Source organism: Plecotus auritus, assembly GCF_963455305.1.
Source record: "Plecotus auritus genome assembly, chromosome: 12".
Classification (NCBI taxonomy): Eukaryota; Metazoa; Chordata; class Mammalia; order Chiroptera; family Vespertilionidae; genus Plecotus; species Plecotus auritus.
Genome location: NC_137778.1, coordinates 30,489,812 through 30,506,591, shown reverse-complemented (window position 1 = coordinate 30,506,591; position 16,780 = coordinate 30,489,812). Strand labels below are relative to the sequence as shown.

At 57.6% G+C, this 16,780-nt stretch overlaps 1 protein-coding gene across 1 annotated transcript; it reads left to right on the top strand.

Moving 5' to 3' along the window:
* The first annotated feature begins 687 nt into the window (after positions 1 to 687).
* Positions 688 to 14,901, top strand: NPR1 (natriuretic peptide receptor 1). The gene is made up of 22 exons (XM_080647506.1): positions 688 to 1,716; positions 2,419 to 2,618; positions 3,242 to 3,355; positions 3,751 to 3,886; positions 4,236 to 4,327; positions 4,897 to 5,032; positions 5,254 to 5,338; positions 6,600 to 6,720; positions 7,096 to 7,170; positions 7,328 to 7,405; positions 7,831 to 7,935; positions 8,173 to 8,244; positions 8,345 to 8,501; positions 8,782 to 8,937; positions 9,204 to 9,372; positions 10,197 to 10,343; positions 10,422 to 10,545; positions 10,696 to 10,764; positions 11,084 to 11,258; positions 11,446 to 11,544; positions 13,533 to 13,624; positions 13,767 to 14,901. The coding sequence occupies exons 1-22, from the start codon at positions 1,002 to 1,004 to the stop codon at positions 13,827 to 13,829; spliced, it is 3,180 nt and encodes a 1,059-aa protein (XP_080503632.1). The 5' UTR covers positions 688 to 1,001; the 3' UTR covers positions 13,830 to 14,901.
* The last annotated feature ends 1,879 nt before the right edge of the window (positions 14,902 to 16,780 follow it).

Sequence of the window (16,780 nt, the reverse complement as noted above, 5' to 3'; positions counted from 1 at the left end):
TAATGGGGGTGGAGGGCCTCCTAGATGGTCTGGGTCATCAGGACCCTGGGGTTCGCCTACTTTAACGTCCTTTCCAGAAACCCGTCACTCCCAGACACACACATCACACACTCACACATTTTCCTGCTGAGATCCCGAACCAGCACCTCTTTCCTCCCCAGAAAGAACCCGGGAGGAGGGGAGAGCAAAGGTCGGGGGGGGGGGGTGTTCCCACACACTTCTCTATTCAGTTCTTCCGCGCGGCCGCCTCTCTGAGCGGGCGGGCGTTGCGGGGTGGAGAAGCGGGCAGAGGGTCCAAGCGGACAGCGCGCAGGCTCTGGGCGCAGGAGAGCCCGCGGCTTGGGGGCGGGGAGGAAGGAGTTAAAGGTCCGGATTGGCTCTGCTGATACCGAGTCTGGGAGGGGAAGAGTCCGGGAGGGAGGGGTAGGAGCTTGGCTCGGGTCCTGCCCTGTCCCCCCCGGACAGCTGGAGACTTGGGCCAGCCGGACGCCTCTCCTGGCAGACTCGCTGGGGCCGCGCTCCCGCACGCACACAGCACGCACTCCCCTTTTTCCTCCCCCGTGCCATCTCCGACCTTCTCCTGAGCCCCAGCGAGCGCTCTTTCCCTCTCTCCTAACTCTCTCTCTCTCTCTCTCTCTCTCTCTCTCTCTCTCTCTCTCTCTCTCTCTCACACACACACACACACACACACACACACACACACAACTAGCTCACTCAGGCCCCCTCCGCTCCAGGCTCCCCTTCTCGCGCCCACCTGCTCCGCAGCTCCCTCCACGCACCTCGCCGTCGCGACTGTCCGGGGGTCCGCCCTCCCACCCGCCCCGCACCCTTGGCGCTCCGGACCGTGACCGTGACCGTAGCCGCTGGCGGGGACTGAGTTCCCCGGGGTGAGAGCCCCCGCCCGCTCCACCTCACTTCCACCGGGGCGCGCGCGCCCTGACCCGAGGGGACCGCGGAGGCCATGGTGGGAGTCCCTGCCCGCCGCGGTGCCCTCTGAGGCCATGCCGCACCCCGGGTGCCCCGCCGGCGCCCGCTCGCGCCTGTTGCTGCTCCCGCCGCTGCTGCTCCTGTTGCTCCGGGGCTGCCACGCGGGCAACTTGACGGTGGCCGTGGTGCTGCCGCTCGCCAACACGTCGTACCCGTGGTCATGGGCGCGCGTGGGCCCGGCCGTGGAGCTGGCCCTGGCCCGGGTGCAGGCGCGGCCCGACTTGCTGCCCGGCTGGACGGTGCGCACGGTGCTGGGCAGCAGCGAGGACTCGAGGGGCGTCTGCTCCGACACCGCCGCCCCTCTGGCCGCGGTGGACCTCAAGTGGGAGCACGCGCCGGCCGTGTTCCTGGGCCCCGGCTGCGTGTACGCCGCCGCCCCGGTGGGGCGCTTCACCGCGCACTGGCGGGTGCCGCTGCTGACGGCCGGCGCCCCGGCGCTGGGCTTCGGGGCCAAGGACGAGTACGCGCTGACCACGCGCGCGGGGCCCAGCCACGCCAAGCTGGGCGACTTCGTGGCGGCGCTGCACCGGCGGCTGGGCTGGGAGCGCCGGGCGCTCGTGCTCTACGCCTACCGGCCGGGGGACGACCAGCCCTGCTTCTTCGTCGTGGAGGGGCTGTACCTGCGGATCCGCGACCGTCTCAACATCACGGTGGACCACCTGGAGTTTGCCGAGGGCGACCTCGACCACTACTCCAAGCTGCTGCGGACCGTGCAGCGCCAGGGCCGAGGTGAGAGGGTGCACGTGGCCCAGAGCCCCGCTCACCCTGGGGGGGTTCCTGGACGTCCCCTATTTTCTCGGGCCAGTCCATCTCCTCCTCCTCCTCCTCACGGTTCCTCGTTCCTGTCTCAGCCTCTTCGGCCTTTTCCATCTCTGAGTTTCCATCTCCTTCTCTTTTTCCATCCCCCTTCTGTCCCCGTTTCCACGGCCCTCGGCCCTCTCCCTTCTCACCTACCCCACTCCCCACCTCCTTCCTGCCCTCCAGCTCCTAGCGAGTTAGCGGCGGGAAGGGGTGCCTGCTGCCCCCTGACACTTAGTAGGTTCCTGGCTTAGTTCCCATCCCTTTTTTCTCGCCCATTTTCTGTCTCTTCCCAACAGCCTTGTTCCTTCCTCCATCTTCTCCTCCCATTGCTCCCACACACCAGCTCCTGGCCAGCCCCCTCTCCAGCTGTCCTTCCTCTCCTTCCCACCTCGCCTCTGGATCCACCTCCCCTTTGCCCACTCCCCCTACCTCTGCTCCTTTCTCCCTCCCACCTCCACCTCCTACCCTTCTCCATCTTTCTCCTGCCACAGCCTGTACTGAGTCAGGAGTTCCACTTAACTACCACAGGGTCTCTGAACGACCCCCTGGGTGCCCCAGCTTCCCTTCCTGAAGAGTCCCCCCCCCCCAACACCTAGGCTTTTCTCTCTGACCCTTCCCCCTTCCTCCCAGTTATCTACATCTGCAGCTCCCCAGATGTCTTCAGAACCTTGATGCTTCTGGCCCTGGAAGCTGGTCTAAGTGGGGAGGACTATGTTTTCTTCCACCTGGATCTCTTCGGGCAAAGCCTGCAAGGTGCACATGGCCTTGGTTCCCGCAGGCCCTGGGAGAGAGGGGATGGCCAGGATGTCAGTGCCCACCGTGCCTTTCAGGTGAGTGCCCAGGTTGTGGGACTGAACTGATGACACAGTTTCTGGGCACTGGGTCTTGCATTATCAGAAATGATTCTAGAAAAGAAGTTCTTTTTTTTTAAGGATTTTTTAAAAAATATGTATTTTATTGATTTCAGAGAGGAAGGGAGAGAGAGATAGAAACATCAATGATGAGAGAGATCATTGACCGGCTGCCTCCTGCACGCCCCCTACTGGGGATAGGACCCACAACCTGTGCATGTGCCCTTGACTGAAATCGAACCTGGGACTGAGCCAAACCAGCTAGGGCAGAAAAGAAATTCTTGATGCTCACAGGGAGTTAGGTGACGAAGGGCAGGGGTCTGGGTCAAGAGGTGTACGGAGGGACGGGACTCAGAGCCAGGATGATAAAAAGATGTGAACATAGGCTTGAGGTGGAAGGATGTCAAGTCCTGCAGACTAACTGGACTTGGAGAAGCCATCCTTTTGGACCCCTGCTTTGGAACAGACAGCACCTCACCCAGGATATGGGGTCCAGTTCAACCTTAAGCTAAGCAGAGATGCAGCTCTGGGAGGTGGGCCCCAGGCTACTGGAAGGATGGGTCAGCTCCCAGCTCACCCCTCTCCACTGACCCCTTCCTCAGGCTGCCAAAATCATTACATACAAAGAGCCAGATAATCCTGAGTACTTGGAATTCCTGCAGCAGCTGAAGCACTTGGCTCATGAGCAGTTCAACTTCACCATTGAGGATGGCCTGGTAGGACGGGGTCCTGGGACCCTCCAGTGTGGACCTCCAGCCCCCACTCCGTGGCCCTCTGCCCGTCTCCACCCTGTTCTCTCAGCCATCCCAGTATCCCCAGGTCTCCCCCTCTTTCCCTTCCCCTTGTTTCTGTATCTCTCCTGATGATGGGGGTTGGGAGGTGGCATTGACCAGTTCAACCTCAGAATCTCAGGTCCTCACAGTCAGAGGGAAGTGATATGTCCTGCCCCACCTGCCCAGCAGGATGCGAAGTGGTGGTCTATGCAGAGCATCTTGTCAATAGCAAAACCTTTCTGTCCTGTGGGGATGTTTCCCACCGTCCCCTTCCAAGCTCCCAGCACCTCCCATTGCCTCCCCACAGCACCCCAGTTAGGCTCTGCTGGTCCCTGCAGGTGAACACCATCCCGGCGTCCTTCCACGACGGGCTCCTGCTCTTTGTCCAGGCAGTGACAGAGACTCTGGCACATGGGGGAACGGTCACCGACGGGGAGGGCATCACGCAGCGCATGTGGAACCGAAGCTTCCAAGGTCAGGGCCTGGGGGGGCAAGAACGGCCTGCCTGGGCGTGCAGGAGGCCGTGAGAAGCCTCCAGGCCTGTGGCCCGGGCAGTCACTGGCCCATGCCAGTCTTCCGCAGCTTCCTTTAGGCCCTCCTGCCCTATCCCGAGCTCCATCAGGAAGTCCTTCTAAGTATCCAGCGCCAATCAGTCCTGTGGCTGAAGTGTCTGTCCCTTCTATTATCATTCCATATAGTGTGTGTTGGGAGGGCAAGGCAGAGACAATCAAGGGATCAGATGAGGTGTGTGTGTGGGGGGGAGGCGGTCCCTGAACTTTCTTCCACTCCCTCAACACACAGCCATCTTCCTCCACGCCCCCAGGTGTGACAGGATACCTGAAAATGGACAGCAATGGAGACCGAGAGACTGACTTCTCCCTCTGGGATATGGATCCTGAGACTAGTGCCTTTAGGGTACGGCTGTGCCCGGAGAGGTCAATACCAACTAAGAAAGGCACCTCACCCCTCTTCTCCCCGCCTGCCCCCCCCCCTCACCCCAGTCCTAGCAGGGCATCTGTCTACTCTGAAGTTACCTACTATGCTTGGTCACTTATGGAGAACCCTGGATTAAAGGGGTCTGCTCTAGTCGGGGGGGTGGGGATCAACCAGAATGATAGGGACTCACAGGCATTACCCCCGGGGAACCCCATGTCTGAGGAGGGAGCACAGCCCAGCCCTCAGGAAGTCCGGTGTCTCCTAAGGTCACAGAACCCCTCCCATAGAGACAGGCAGCTCAGAGCCAAGATGAACACACACTGTGTTCAAGTTATTCCACTCTTAATGACATGGGGCCTGGGTATGGGGTCTCTGTATCCACTCACAGTAGGGGTTTGATACATAGTTGACATCCCAGTTAAAGGGCCTGGAAGCAGAGATGGGGTAGGTGGGAGGCAGGACTACCCGACAGGACAGGAGGACAGGACAGGAGGACAGGACAGGAGGTCTTGCCCGCCCACCATTCCTGCCCTCCCTCCCTCCCATAGGTTGTTCTGAACTACAATGGGACTTCCCAGGAGCTGGTGGCTGTGTCAGGGCGCACACTGCACTGGCCCCTAGGATACCCGCCTCCTGACATCCCCAAATGCGGCTTTGACAACGAGGACCCCGCCTGCAACCAAGGTGCCTGCCCCTTGCCTTCCAGGCCACCATTCCGAGACACTGCTTCCCCCCCATGGGGAGTCAAATCAGTGCTCCCCTCCCACACTGAGAGTTTTCTGGAAAGACTCCTGCCTTTTCCCTCCCTTCATCCATCATCCTAGTTCACTGGTTGACCGTTGAAGGCAATCCTCCTGCCGTCTAACCAAACTCTTTGTTGCTGCAACTCGGACTCTCTCCTGCAGCCCACTTTTCCACCCTGGAGGTCCTGGCGTTGGTAGGCAGCCTCTCTCTGCTCAGCATCCTGATCGTCTCCATCTTCATATACAGGTGAGCCTTGGGACGAGGGTGGTGAGTGAGGCTGGGAGACCTGGAGAACCAACCAGACTCAGGGGAGGTGGCAAGGAAGCAGAGGGGAGGGGAAAGGGGGAGGGCACAGCAGGGGAAGGCCGCTGGAGGTGGGGGAGAAAAGAGACTAAAAAGCCTTAGGACAGCCGAAACCGGTTTGGCTCAGTGGATGGAGCGTCGGCCTGCGGACTGGAGGGTCCCGGGTTCGATTCCGGTCAAGGGCATGTGCCTTGGTTGCGGGCACATCCCCAGTGGGAGGTGTGCAGGAGGCAGCTGATTGATGTTTCTCTCTCATCGATGTTTCTAGCTCTCTATCCCTCTCCCTTCCTCTCTGTAAAATATCAATAAAATATATTTAAAAAAAAAAAAAGCCTTAGGACACGAGGACGAAAGGAGGAAACGGGTAGGAGTGGCCAGGGAGAGGGAGGTGATCCCAGACAGCAGCATGGGGGGGGGGGGTGGCATCATAAAGGCCTGGATGTTGGCCCGGGCCGGTTTGTCCCCCCTGCTCTTGCTGAAGGGACGAGAAGCAGTGGTTCAGAGCCTTTGGGATTGGGCCCCTGTTAGCAGGGCGGGGTGATGAGCCCGTGTGCATCCAGAGAGAAAGGAGCCCTGTGCCTGCCTTCCAGTGGAGCTGAAACGAAAGTTTGGGAGAAGTTAAGGGTAGAGGGAGGGGAGAAAATCGATGCTGGTTGATCATGTACTATGTACAGACCCGCCCCCACATTCTTTTTTTTAAAAATATATCTTTATTGATTTCAGAGAGGAAGGGAGAGAGATAGAAACACACATGATGAGAGAGAATCATTGATCGGCTGCCTCCTGCACACCCCCTACTGGGGATTGAGCCCACAACCCAGGCATGTGCCCTTGACCGGAATCGAACCGGGGACCCTCCAGTCCCCAGGCCGATGCTCTAGCCACTGGGCCAAACCAGCTAGGACTCTTTTCATTCTTATAACAATGCTTTTGAAACAAATATCGAGGTTCCCCGTTTCCATATGACATTTGCACATGAAGACATGGGACTCAAAGAAAGAAAGGGACTGCCCCAAGGTCCCAGGGAGGCAGAATGTCACCCAAGCCTCCTGACTTGCAGCCCAGGGGCAGGCCTGAGATCTGCCTCAGCGGAGCAGAGGGGCTGCTCTCAGCACGGGCAGTGGTGCCAGGGCTCTGAGAAGGGGCTGCGGGACAGAGCCCCCCACGCTGGGTCAGGGGCTCAGATGCACGTTTCGTGCCTCAGGAAGATGCAGCTGGAAAAGGAACTGGCCTCGGAGCTGTGGCGCGTGCGTTGGGAGGACTTGCAGCCCAGTAGCCTTGAGAGGCACCTCCGGAGTGCGGGCAGCCGGCTGACCTTGAGTGGGGTAAGGACACTGGTATTGGGGGGGACTCGGGGGACAGCTGGGTATGGGGTGGGGGGAGGGCAGTGCCTGATGGGTAAGGGAGAGAGCGGGGTTCTGATCCCAGCTGTCTTCACTTGTGTGGCCTTGGGCAAGTCACGGCCCCTCTCTGCGACTCTCAGATAACGGTTACATCTGCAGAGCCTCCCTCACAGGGCTCCTCAAAGGCTGAAGAGAGTATATGTGACAATACATTAAAGGGAAGAAGCAAGTGAGGAGAGGATTTCATGATGTGGAATGAGGCAGTGAAGACCAGAGCTCAAGCCATTCGTAGGGAGAGTGGGGCCCATGGTGGGGCCCACTGGCTGACCACCCCTCCTGCTCTCTCCATCCCTTCAGAGAGGCTCCAATTACGGCTCCCTCCTCACCACAGAGGGCCAGTTCCAGGTCTTTGCCAAGACAGTGTATTATAAGGTGGGCCTGGGGCCTGGGGCCTGGGGCAGGCTGTTCTCCCACAGGACAGGGAGGGCCTGGGAGGCATGGGTGGGCTGTGAGGAGCAGCTGCAGTTCCCAGGGCATTTGGGAGCTCCCATCTCCTCGCAGTGACGGAGGGTCTCCATTCCTTGCCCAGGGCAACCTCGTGGCTGTGAAAAGTGTGAACCGTAAACGCATTGAGCTGACAAGAAAAGTCCTGTTTGAACTGAAGCATGTAATGTAGGGGAGTGAGGCAGTGGCCTGGGGAAGCATCTCAGGGGGACACGGGAGGTTGGCCAACAGCACGGCTTACGGAGGGACCTCAGGGTTATCTGAGCCCTGGGACACGCCCTTGCATCTTGTGCTCGGGAGGAGGGCGTCATGGATGGGGAGAGGACAACTGGACATGTCCTGGAGGAAGGTCCTCAAGGGGCCATACTTGATGCCCTGGGCGGGTGGAGGGCTTGGGAGGCTGAGGGAGTAGGGAGCCGATTTGGAGGGATGCTGGGCTACAGAACATGGGTGGGAATCACCAGGGAAGGGCTTAGAATGTCTGGAGAATGAATACAGAGTTAAGAAGAGTGAGTGGTCCTTGAGGGTGGGGGATAACTTGAGGAGTGAGGTCTCTGTCACGCTCCTGATGTTGGCTCCCACCTGCAGATGCGGGATATACAGAATGACCACCTGACCAGGTTTGTGGGTGCCTGCACCGATCCCCCCAACATCTGTATCCTCACTGAGTACTGCCCCCGTGGAAGCTTGCAGGTGAGGGGGTCAAGGGGAGTCAGGAAACCTGGGTCTAGCCCTGGCTCTAACCCCAGGCAGGCCTCTCTCTCTTTCTGACCTTTATTTGCCCCATCTGTAAAATGGGAGGAGGGGGGCAGTGGCACTAAAGTAAATACGAAGTTCTGTCCTGTTCTGCCACTTGACGGCAGTAGGACCCCTGCACTCCTCTTCCGGGGGAGTCTGCAGGGCACAGGTCTGACTCTCAATGCCCAGTAGGACATTCTGGAAAACGAGAGCATCACCCTGGACTGGATGTTTCGGTACTCTCTCACCAATGACATCGTCAAGGTAGGTCCAGGAGACCCCATCGGACGTGGGGGAGGCATGCTTCTCTGGCCGTGGTTGTAAGTCCCACTCACATCCCAACCCCTGCCTCCCCCATTCTCAGGGTATGCTGTTCCTGCACAATGGGGCCATTTGCTCCCACGGGAACCTCAAGTCATCCAACTGTGTGGTAGACGGTCGATTTGTGCTCAAGATCACTGACTATGGGCTGGAGAGCTTCAGGGACCCAGAACCAGACCAAGGACACACCCTCTATGCCAGTGAGCTCAGACCCACTCTGTCCCCAATCCTGACTGGAGGCCGGCCCGGCAGGGAGGCTGTGCCTGGTCTCTGATGGGCCTGAGCACGCCTTTCCTGGCTCTTGCTCAGTTCATTCATCAGTAGAACGAGGAGTCCGATGAAGTGGTCTCCAGGCCTCACCTAGCTCTAGCACTCAGTGTGGTGTCTCCACATCAGTCCCAGACAAATCTTTGAGCTCTATCCTTGTTTCCCTTTAGCTTTGGGTCCTTCACCCTGTGACTCCTGACCTCTGACCCGCAGAAAAGCTGTGGACAGCCCCTGAGCTCCTGCGAATGGCCTCACCCCCCGTCCGGGGCTCCCAAGCTGGTGACATCTACAGCTTTGGGATCATCCTTCAGGAGATTGCCCTGAGAAGTGGCGTATTCCACGTGGAAGGTTTGGACCTCAGCCCCAAAGGTAAGCGGACCACGCTGTCCCCTAGCCCTGCCTCAGTCCGTTTACCTCAGCCCCAGAGAGAGATGCCTGGAAACGCCACCACATCTTCCTTCTGCACAGTTCAGCCACCACCCGATGCTCCATTGTTGCCAGGGACCCTGAGGCATGACTGGCTCAGTTCCCTACAGGGCTCTCCTGCCCCCTGCCAGGGTCCTGGCCTTCCCCACCCCATCTCTCAACAGACCCCTGGCTGACCCAGCCACTGAGCTCCTTTCTCCCCACCACAGAGATCATCGAGCGGGTGACTAGGGGTGAGCAGCCCCCATTCCGGCCCTCCCTGGACCTGCAGAGCCACCTGGAGGAACTGGGGCACCTGATGCAGAGGTGCTGGGCTGAAGACCCGCAGGAGCGGCCGCCCTTCCAGCAGATCCGCATGATGCTAAGAAAGTTTAACAGGTCTCTGGCCTTAGGCATGGAGCACCCCTAGCCTCCCCTGTCTCCCCACCACCATATACCCCCCACTTAAGTCTCATTCCTGCCTGGCTCAGTTGGTTAGAGCGTCGTCCCAATATGCCAAGGTTGTGGGTTCGATCCCCAGTCAGGGCACATTCAAGAATCGACGAATGAACGTATAAATAAGTGTAACAAATTCTCTTTCTCCCCCCATCCTTCCTCTCTTTAAAATAAAAAAGTCTCATCCCTGCAGTAGCTACTGCAGCCACCACAGCCTCACAGCCCCCTGTGTGAATACTGAATGACCCAGATGTCCCTACAGTTCCCCACCTCTCATACCCCTCCCCTCCCACAACACACCCACCCCACACCCCTCCTGCCCAGCCCCCAGGGCCCCTAGTCTTCACTGGTGTGCAGGGTACACGGGGCCTCTCCCTCCACGGGAGCTCCCGCCCCACCCTGTGAACTCCTTTGCCCAGTGCGCCACCCTGGGGCCCAGTGCCTCCAGATGCACCACTGAGCCTGTGTGCCCTCCTGCTGCGTTCTCAATCAATCCGAGTCCCCTCCCACCTCCCCCGCCTCCTTCTAACTCACTGTTCCAACAAAATAGCTGGTGTGCCTGAAGCTTCATACTTGACCCTGGCATCTCAAAGATGAACCGAACTTTCCTCCTACCCTTTCCCCCGGCCATCCCATCCTGTGGTGCCCCTCACCCCCAACCTTCTCCAGGGTCCCCACTGCAGTTGGGAGGTGGGCTGAGAGCCTGGGTCAGGTGGAGGCCTGGGGCGGGCACTCTCTCACCCCTGCCTGCTGCTCCCCACCCTCAGAGAGAACAGCAGCAACATCCTGGACAACCTGCTGTCCCGCATGGAGCAGTACGCCAACAACCTGGAGGAGCTGGTGGAGGAGCGGACCCAGGCCTACCTGGAGGAGAAGCGTAAGGCCGAGGCCCTGCTCTACCAGATCCTGCCTCAGTGAGTGCCCGTGTCTGGTGACGTGCCCTGCCATCCCTGTTCCCGCCCCACCTCACCCTCTGATCCCTGACCCCTCAGCTCAGTGGCTGAGCAGCTGAAGCGCGGGGAGACCGTGCAGGCCGAAGCCTTTGACAGCGTTACTATCTACTTCAGTGACATTGTGGGTTTCACAGCCCTGTCAGCCGAGAGCACGCCCATGCAGGTGAGTCAGGGAGCCGCCACAAGTAAAGACCAAGCAGGTTTGCTTGGTTTGGCATCGCCATCCCATCGGCCTGCCTTCTGGTTCCGCTTTCCCACCCAAGCCCAGGTGGAGCCCCTACTCCCCGCACGCTTGGGCTCTCTTCCTTTGCAGGTGGTGACCCTGCTCAACGACCTGTACACTTGCTTCGATGCCGTCATAGACAACTTCGATGTGTACAAGGTGAGAGCGTGAGTGTGGATGGGGAGGGACAGACAGACTCCTGGGCAGAGGCAGAAAAAGGTGACGGGAAGAATGAAATAGAATCTTTGAGAGGAGACCGAGGTACATGGGGAGAGACAGGATCGCAAGGAGACCCAGGGGCATGTAGAGACACCGCGGGGGGCGGGGGGATGGAGGGATGGAGGGATGGAGGATGAGGAAAGCCAACGACAGGCTGGCGGCTGAGGGTTCAGAATGATAGTACACGAGGGGTTGCGGGCGGCCCAGGGAAGAGGAAGTTCCAGCCTTCATGTCCTGCACCCTCTCCCCGCCCTCGTAGGTGGAGACGATAGGCGACGCCTACATGGTGGTGTCGGGGCTCCCCGTGCGGAACGGGCGGCTGCACGCCTGCGAGGTGGCCCGCATGGCTCTGGCGCTGCTGGACGCCGTGCGCTCCTTCCACATCCGCCACCGGCCCCAGGAGCAGCTGCGCTTGCGCATCGGCATCCACACAGGTGAGGCCCCAAAGGCGCGGGGAGCGGGCTTCTGAAGGCTGAGCTGCAGAAACTCTGGCCTCAGATCGCAGGAGCGCCCTAGCTCCGCCCTGTGGCCGCCCTTCAATCTCCTCTCTTCCTCCCTCCCTCCCCTCTCCCTCCCTCAACACCCTCCGGCCCCCTCGCTGATGGGCTTCGCTCCCTCCAGGACCCGTGTGTGCTGGCGTGGTAGGGTTGAAGATGCCCCGTTACTGTCTCTTTGGGGACACAGTCAACACGGCCTCAAGAATGGAGTCTAACGGGGAAGGTATGGTGGCCCCCTAAAGGGGATGGGAGGGCAGGGTGATTGGAGCCCAGGAAAGTCCCCTGGACAGCTTGTGCCTGTCCGATCCCTGTCCCAGCTCCTACCCTCTCTCCTCCCAGCCTCCTGCTCCTAAGAGTTCAACCTGGGCAGATCACCTTGCATCTAATCAGAGACTCAGATCCTAGCTGCTCTATCTTTTCAAACTTTTGAAAAGTCTTTCCAGGCCATTGTTCACCAGTTCCCAGCAGGAATTCCACCTTTAGAAACCCTCTGCTCCCCTTTGGGTGTGGTAAGGAAGGCTCAGTGCTGCCCACTTGGGTGTGAAGCTCAGCTCTACAACTAACCCAGCTGGGTATCGATTTGCTACATCATTCTGAGTCTCCGTTTTCCTCCTCTGTATGAGAATAAAATATCTGCCTCGCTAGAGTTATAGGAGAAAGCTATATAACATGAGGAGCACATACTGTCATTCAACTTTTCCGAGCTTCGGCTGTTTATCTGTAAAAAATGATGCCTGTCTCAGGTTGTAGAAAACCTAGCACAGCCCCTGACACACAGTAGGTACCTAATAAATGCTTGCTCCCACCTCATCCTTTGGTCCTGCTTCCTGTTGATCTTCTGCCTTCCTGCTGTATTCAACACAATTTAACCAAGTGAACATTTATTGAGCAATTTGCTAGGATAGGAAGACCCAGACCCACAGTTGGCTGGAGAGTCCATGTGGACCCCATCCAAACCTCATGGCGGAAGAAGGGCTAATTGGAGCCAAGTGGGGCTCTGGTTCAGCACATGTTCCCTGGGCACTGTGCTTGGGGCTGTCTGGGTGGGAGAAAGCCTGTCATTGAGATCCAGTCCTCAAGGAGCACATTCTCAGAAATGGTTAAACAACAAAACAAGGCCACTGTGATGCAGACCCCAGCGGTGGTGGGGGCGAGTTCAGAGGGAGATCCGATAGAGAAGGGCTGTGGGGATACACGGTCAGTAGTCAGGAGGCCTACCTAGGTCTGACCTCAGCAGCCTGGGAAGATCTCCTCCTCTAGGCCTCAGTTACCTCAGCTGGAAAACGAGCGTGGTGAGTTAAATTATGGACAGCAATCACTGATCGAGCGCTTCCTATGTGCCAGATTCTGTTCCCTTTTTGAAGGTTAAATTTAATCCTCCCAGCAGGGCTTCGAGATGGGCACTGTCCCTTGTCAGCACTCTATGGATTAGGAAGATGAAGCCCAGAGACTTCATATGACTTCCCCAAGCAAGCATTCACTCTGGCATTCATACTAGGCAGAGCAGGATCCAAAGTCTGAGGTCCTGACCACTGTGCTACACACTGACTGTCTAGACAGGGGTGGGCAAACTTTTTGACTCGAGGGCCACAATGGGTTCTTAAACTGGACCGGAGGGCTGGAACAAAAGCATGGATGGAGTGTTTGTGTGAACTAATATAAATTCAAAGTAAAGGAGCGGAGGGGAGAGCAAGAGAACCCTCCGCTCTTTCGGCTCCGTGGGCCGGATAGAACAGCCAAACATAGAACAGCCGAACGGGCCAGATCCGGCCCACGGACTGTAGTTTGCCCACAGCTGGCTAGAACCTGGTGATGCGCGAGGGTGCTGTCCAATAGAACTTTCTGCAGTGATGAAATTGTTTTCTAAGCTGAGCTGCCTGATATGGGGCCTTTGTCACAGGGGGCTATTGATCGCTTGAAATGTGGTCTTGCAACAGAGGCATAGAATTTTTAACTGTATTTCATTTTAGTTAATTTAAATTTAAATAGCTACATGTGACTCTTCGCTACCAGGATGGATAGATCACACAGCTCTCAGGTTCCAGCAGAGAGGCCAGTATGGTCAGACACCACATGGAGAGGGCGGGACTCTGATTAGGAAGCTTCCTGGACCAGAAAGAAGGAGAGAGCATCTTTCTACCCCCCAGTCCCTGATTTCCCGTTCCCTTCTCTTACATCCCTCACTTCCCTTCTTCTCCTTATCCTACTCAGCCCTGAAGATCCACTTGTCTTCGGAGACCAAGGCTGTCCTGGAGGAGTTTGGTGGTTTCGAGCTGGAGCTTCGAGGGGATGTAGAAATGAAGGTAGAGAAGGAAGCCCCTAGTGTCACCATCCCTTGGAATCCCAGAGGGGGCTACCCTCCCTCAAGCCCCTCCTCAAGCAGCCACTTCCACTCCCATCATTTGGCAAATGGGCATCCCAACCTCCTCTTCTATTTCCCTCCAGGGCAAAGGCAAAGTTCGGACCTACTGGCTCCTGGGGGAGCGTGGGAATAGCACCCGAGGCTGACCTGCCTTTCCTCCTGGCCTTCCACACCTCCCTTCCCTGTGCCAGAAGTGACAGAGCGGTTCCAGGTCTCACCCTCACCCACAGCAGCCCCACTATTGCCAGAGGATCAAGAGAAGTGGTTTGAACAGCTCAGGTGTGCTCACTCCAGTGGAGACACCACATATTTCCTCTGCAAGAGGACTGGTGTAGGGGAGAGAACTTGGAGCTTACAGAACCAGAACAAAGCCCAGTGGGACCCACACCCGTTATCCACCCCAACTCAGGCCAAGCTGGGGTGTAGATTCCTGGATCCTTCTGCCCCTCCTGTGCCCTCCTCCCTCAACCTTGCTACACTGTGACTTTTATGGGGAAGGGGAAGAGCCACCGTAGGGGGAACAGGAAAAGGCTTTATAGGTGAATCTGGGGTGGGGGCGGGGGAGTCCACAACTGCCACAAACACCCCCCTATCTCCCACCACCCAACACTGGATACAGTGTGCAGGGGAGAGGCAAGGTATGGAGGGGCTGACGGCCTGTATGCCTTGCTTCTCAACTGTGAGTGGAGACCATTAAAATCTTTATTCTAGTGATAGTGTCTCTTCTTGAGGGAGAGAGAGAGAGTTGCCAGAAAACACAGCCATGTTCTCCGCCCTCTCTGTCAGATGAGACATGTTTCTCAAGCTGGGAACAGCCTACGAATTACCCAAGCAGTGCATGCATCACTTTTGATCCAAGAAACCATTTCCACCCTGAAGAGTTATTGAGGGCCCCAAAGAGCTTTTGTTTATGTGGGCTTATCTATTGATATATACTGTACTATAAATGAAAACAAGCCCTATTAACTCATTTAAAATAACTGTAATAAACCCATCACATGTTAGTAACTTCTTACTGCTTTATCAAGCACATTCTTAGAGGAACTGGTAGCCCTGGCCAGTGTTCTCAGTGGTTAGAGCGCAGCCCAAGCACTGAAGGGTCGAGGTCCTTGTCAAGGGCATGTATCCTCAGGTGAGGAGTTAACAAAAGAGAAGAGAGAGAGGGAGAAACTGTTTGTTTTTTAACTGGCAATATGTGATAATGAAGAGTTCAGTGACTAGTTTGGTGCTACTGCCTTGATTTATGCTAAGATATCAGCAGTTTCTCTCTCTGTCTGTCTGTCTCTCTCTCTCACACACGTTGCTTTTTCACACTCAGTGCAAATAACACAGTCCATCAGGCAAATCATGTACTAGTAGGAGCATGAAAATCAGAAGCAGGAAAAGGAGTGAGGACTGAATGGAGAGCTCTCGCATCTTTTGCCCCAGGAGGCCTGGGAGCAAAGAAAAAGGGATGGGGGTGGGAACATATGGATCCCTTTCTAATTCCATTGAGATTTAGGGATTGTCCACATGTCCCTCCATTCCCATGTCCCTCCATTCCCATGTCCCTCCATTCCCATGTCCCTCCATTCCCATGCCAGTGTAGACAAATGTGAGTGATAGTTTGCAAAATGACTCTCAGCTGGGCTAAGGGCCCTCCTGTCCCAGCTCCAGCAGCTCTCCCCACCCCCTTCCTGAGAGGCAGGCAGGCAGGAATGCAGATGAGGGGGGGAGAGGTGGCTACAGCTTCACCTCCCCCAAGGGGGAAGAAAGTGCCAGACATTTCTTCAGTACCATCCATCAAGTGCAGACAGGCCCTTCCTCCCACCTCCCCTCCCCAGCCTCTTCCTGGAGTCCACACCCAGTGGGACCTGGAGGTAGGGGTGGGCAGCTTGGAGGTCTGCCTTCAGGGCAGCGCTCCCTGATACACAAGTGGTGGTCTGGGATGAGAAAGGATAAATTTTCTCTTGTCCAGTGACCTTGATGTTCTGTGCTCCCTACCCACCCTTTTGGGCCTCAGGCAGTTTTGATTTATTGGGAGAGGCCGCTTGCATGGTCAAGTCCTCACCCTCTGCTGGGGATGAATAGCCCGGGAAAGGCCTAACAGAAGGATGGTTGCCCTGGTAACCACAGCATGCTCAACTTTCTAGTGGGCTCTGGTGACCATCTCCACTCTCATGCCCCAGTTCCCCCTCCCAAGGGTAGTAGACAACCCCAGAACAGAATGGATATGCTAAGGAGAACTGGGGCCTGAGAAGTTGGGCATGGGGGCTGGGTATCTAAAGAGACTGGGCTTTGGGGAGGGGAGCGGGGAGCCGAATGACTGAGGAACTCCGGTAAGACAATTCTAGGAAATTGCCCGTCAGATCCTTCCGGGGTAGCCTGGCTCTGCTGCTGACGCTGGAGGGGAGGGCGCTGGGGGTGGGCGTCAGGAGAGGCCCTGGGAGTGGATGATTTCTGCAGCTCGAGAACTTTCACTGGGACCGAGAAGATTTCCTTCCGGAGGAAGGTCCCTGAAGTCAGGAAGAACTGGGAAAGCCATTACCGAGAGGTGGGGGGTCCGACGTTAGCGTCTCTCCTCCAAGCCCGGGAGGCAGATCTGTGCCAGGAACCGCCGCCCACAGGGGAGGGGCAGTCTGGCCTGCCAGTTTCCCCGGCTGGCCCGCAGAGTAGGTCTGGGAGGGCTGAGTGGGCAACAGGGTTTCCCTGGAGTACGATAAGAATAACAACAGCAATCACTGGCATTCAATTGTGCCTTGGAGTTGACAAAGGCTTTCACATAGGTTAGCTCATCAGTACACGTGACACCCTTGGAAGGGGGGTGCAGGCCGTGCAGCTGTGGGTAGGAGGCCCCGCTGGAGTCCAGCTGTGGGTAGGAGGCCCCGCTGGAGTCCAGCTGTGGGTAGGAGGGCCCGACTGGGGTCCAGTTGGGGGTAGGAGGGCCCAACTGGGGTTCCAGCTGTGGGTAGGAGGGCCCCGCTGGAGTCCAGCTGTGGGTAGGAGGCCCCCGCTGGAGTCCAGCTGTGGGTAGGAGGGCCCCGCTGGAGTCCAGCTGTGGGTAGGAGGGCCCGACTGGAGTCCAGCTGTGGGTAGGAGGGCCCCGCTGGAGTCCAGC

What these genes read in the sequence shown, in the direction of transcription:
- NPR1 (XM_080647506.1), top strand. Translation starts at nt 1,002, where the DNA reads ATGCCGCACCCCGGGTGCCCCGCCGGCGCCCGCTCGCGCCTGTTGCTG. An exon ending in CGTGCAGCGCCAGGGCCGAG is followed by an intron (nt 1,717 to 2,418) that starts GTGAGAGGGTGC and finishes CCTTCCTCCCAG; the next exon opens with TTATCTACATCTGCAGCTCC. An exon ending in GCCGGCTGACCTTGAGTGGG is followed by an intron (nt 6,721 to 7,095) that starts GTAAGGACACTG and finishes CCATCCCTTCAG; the next exon opens with AGAGGCTCCAATTACGGCTC.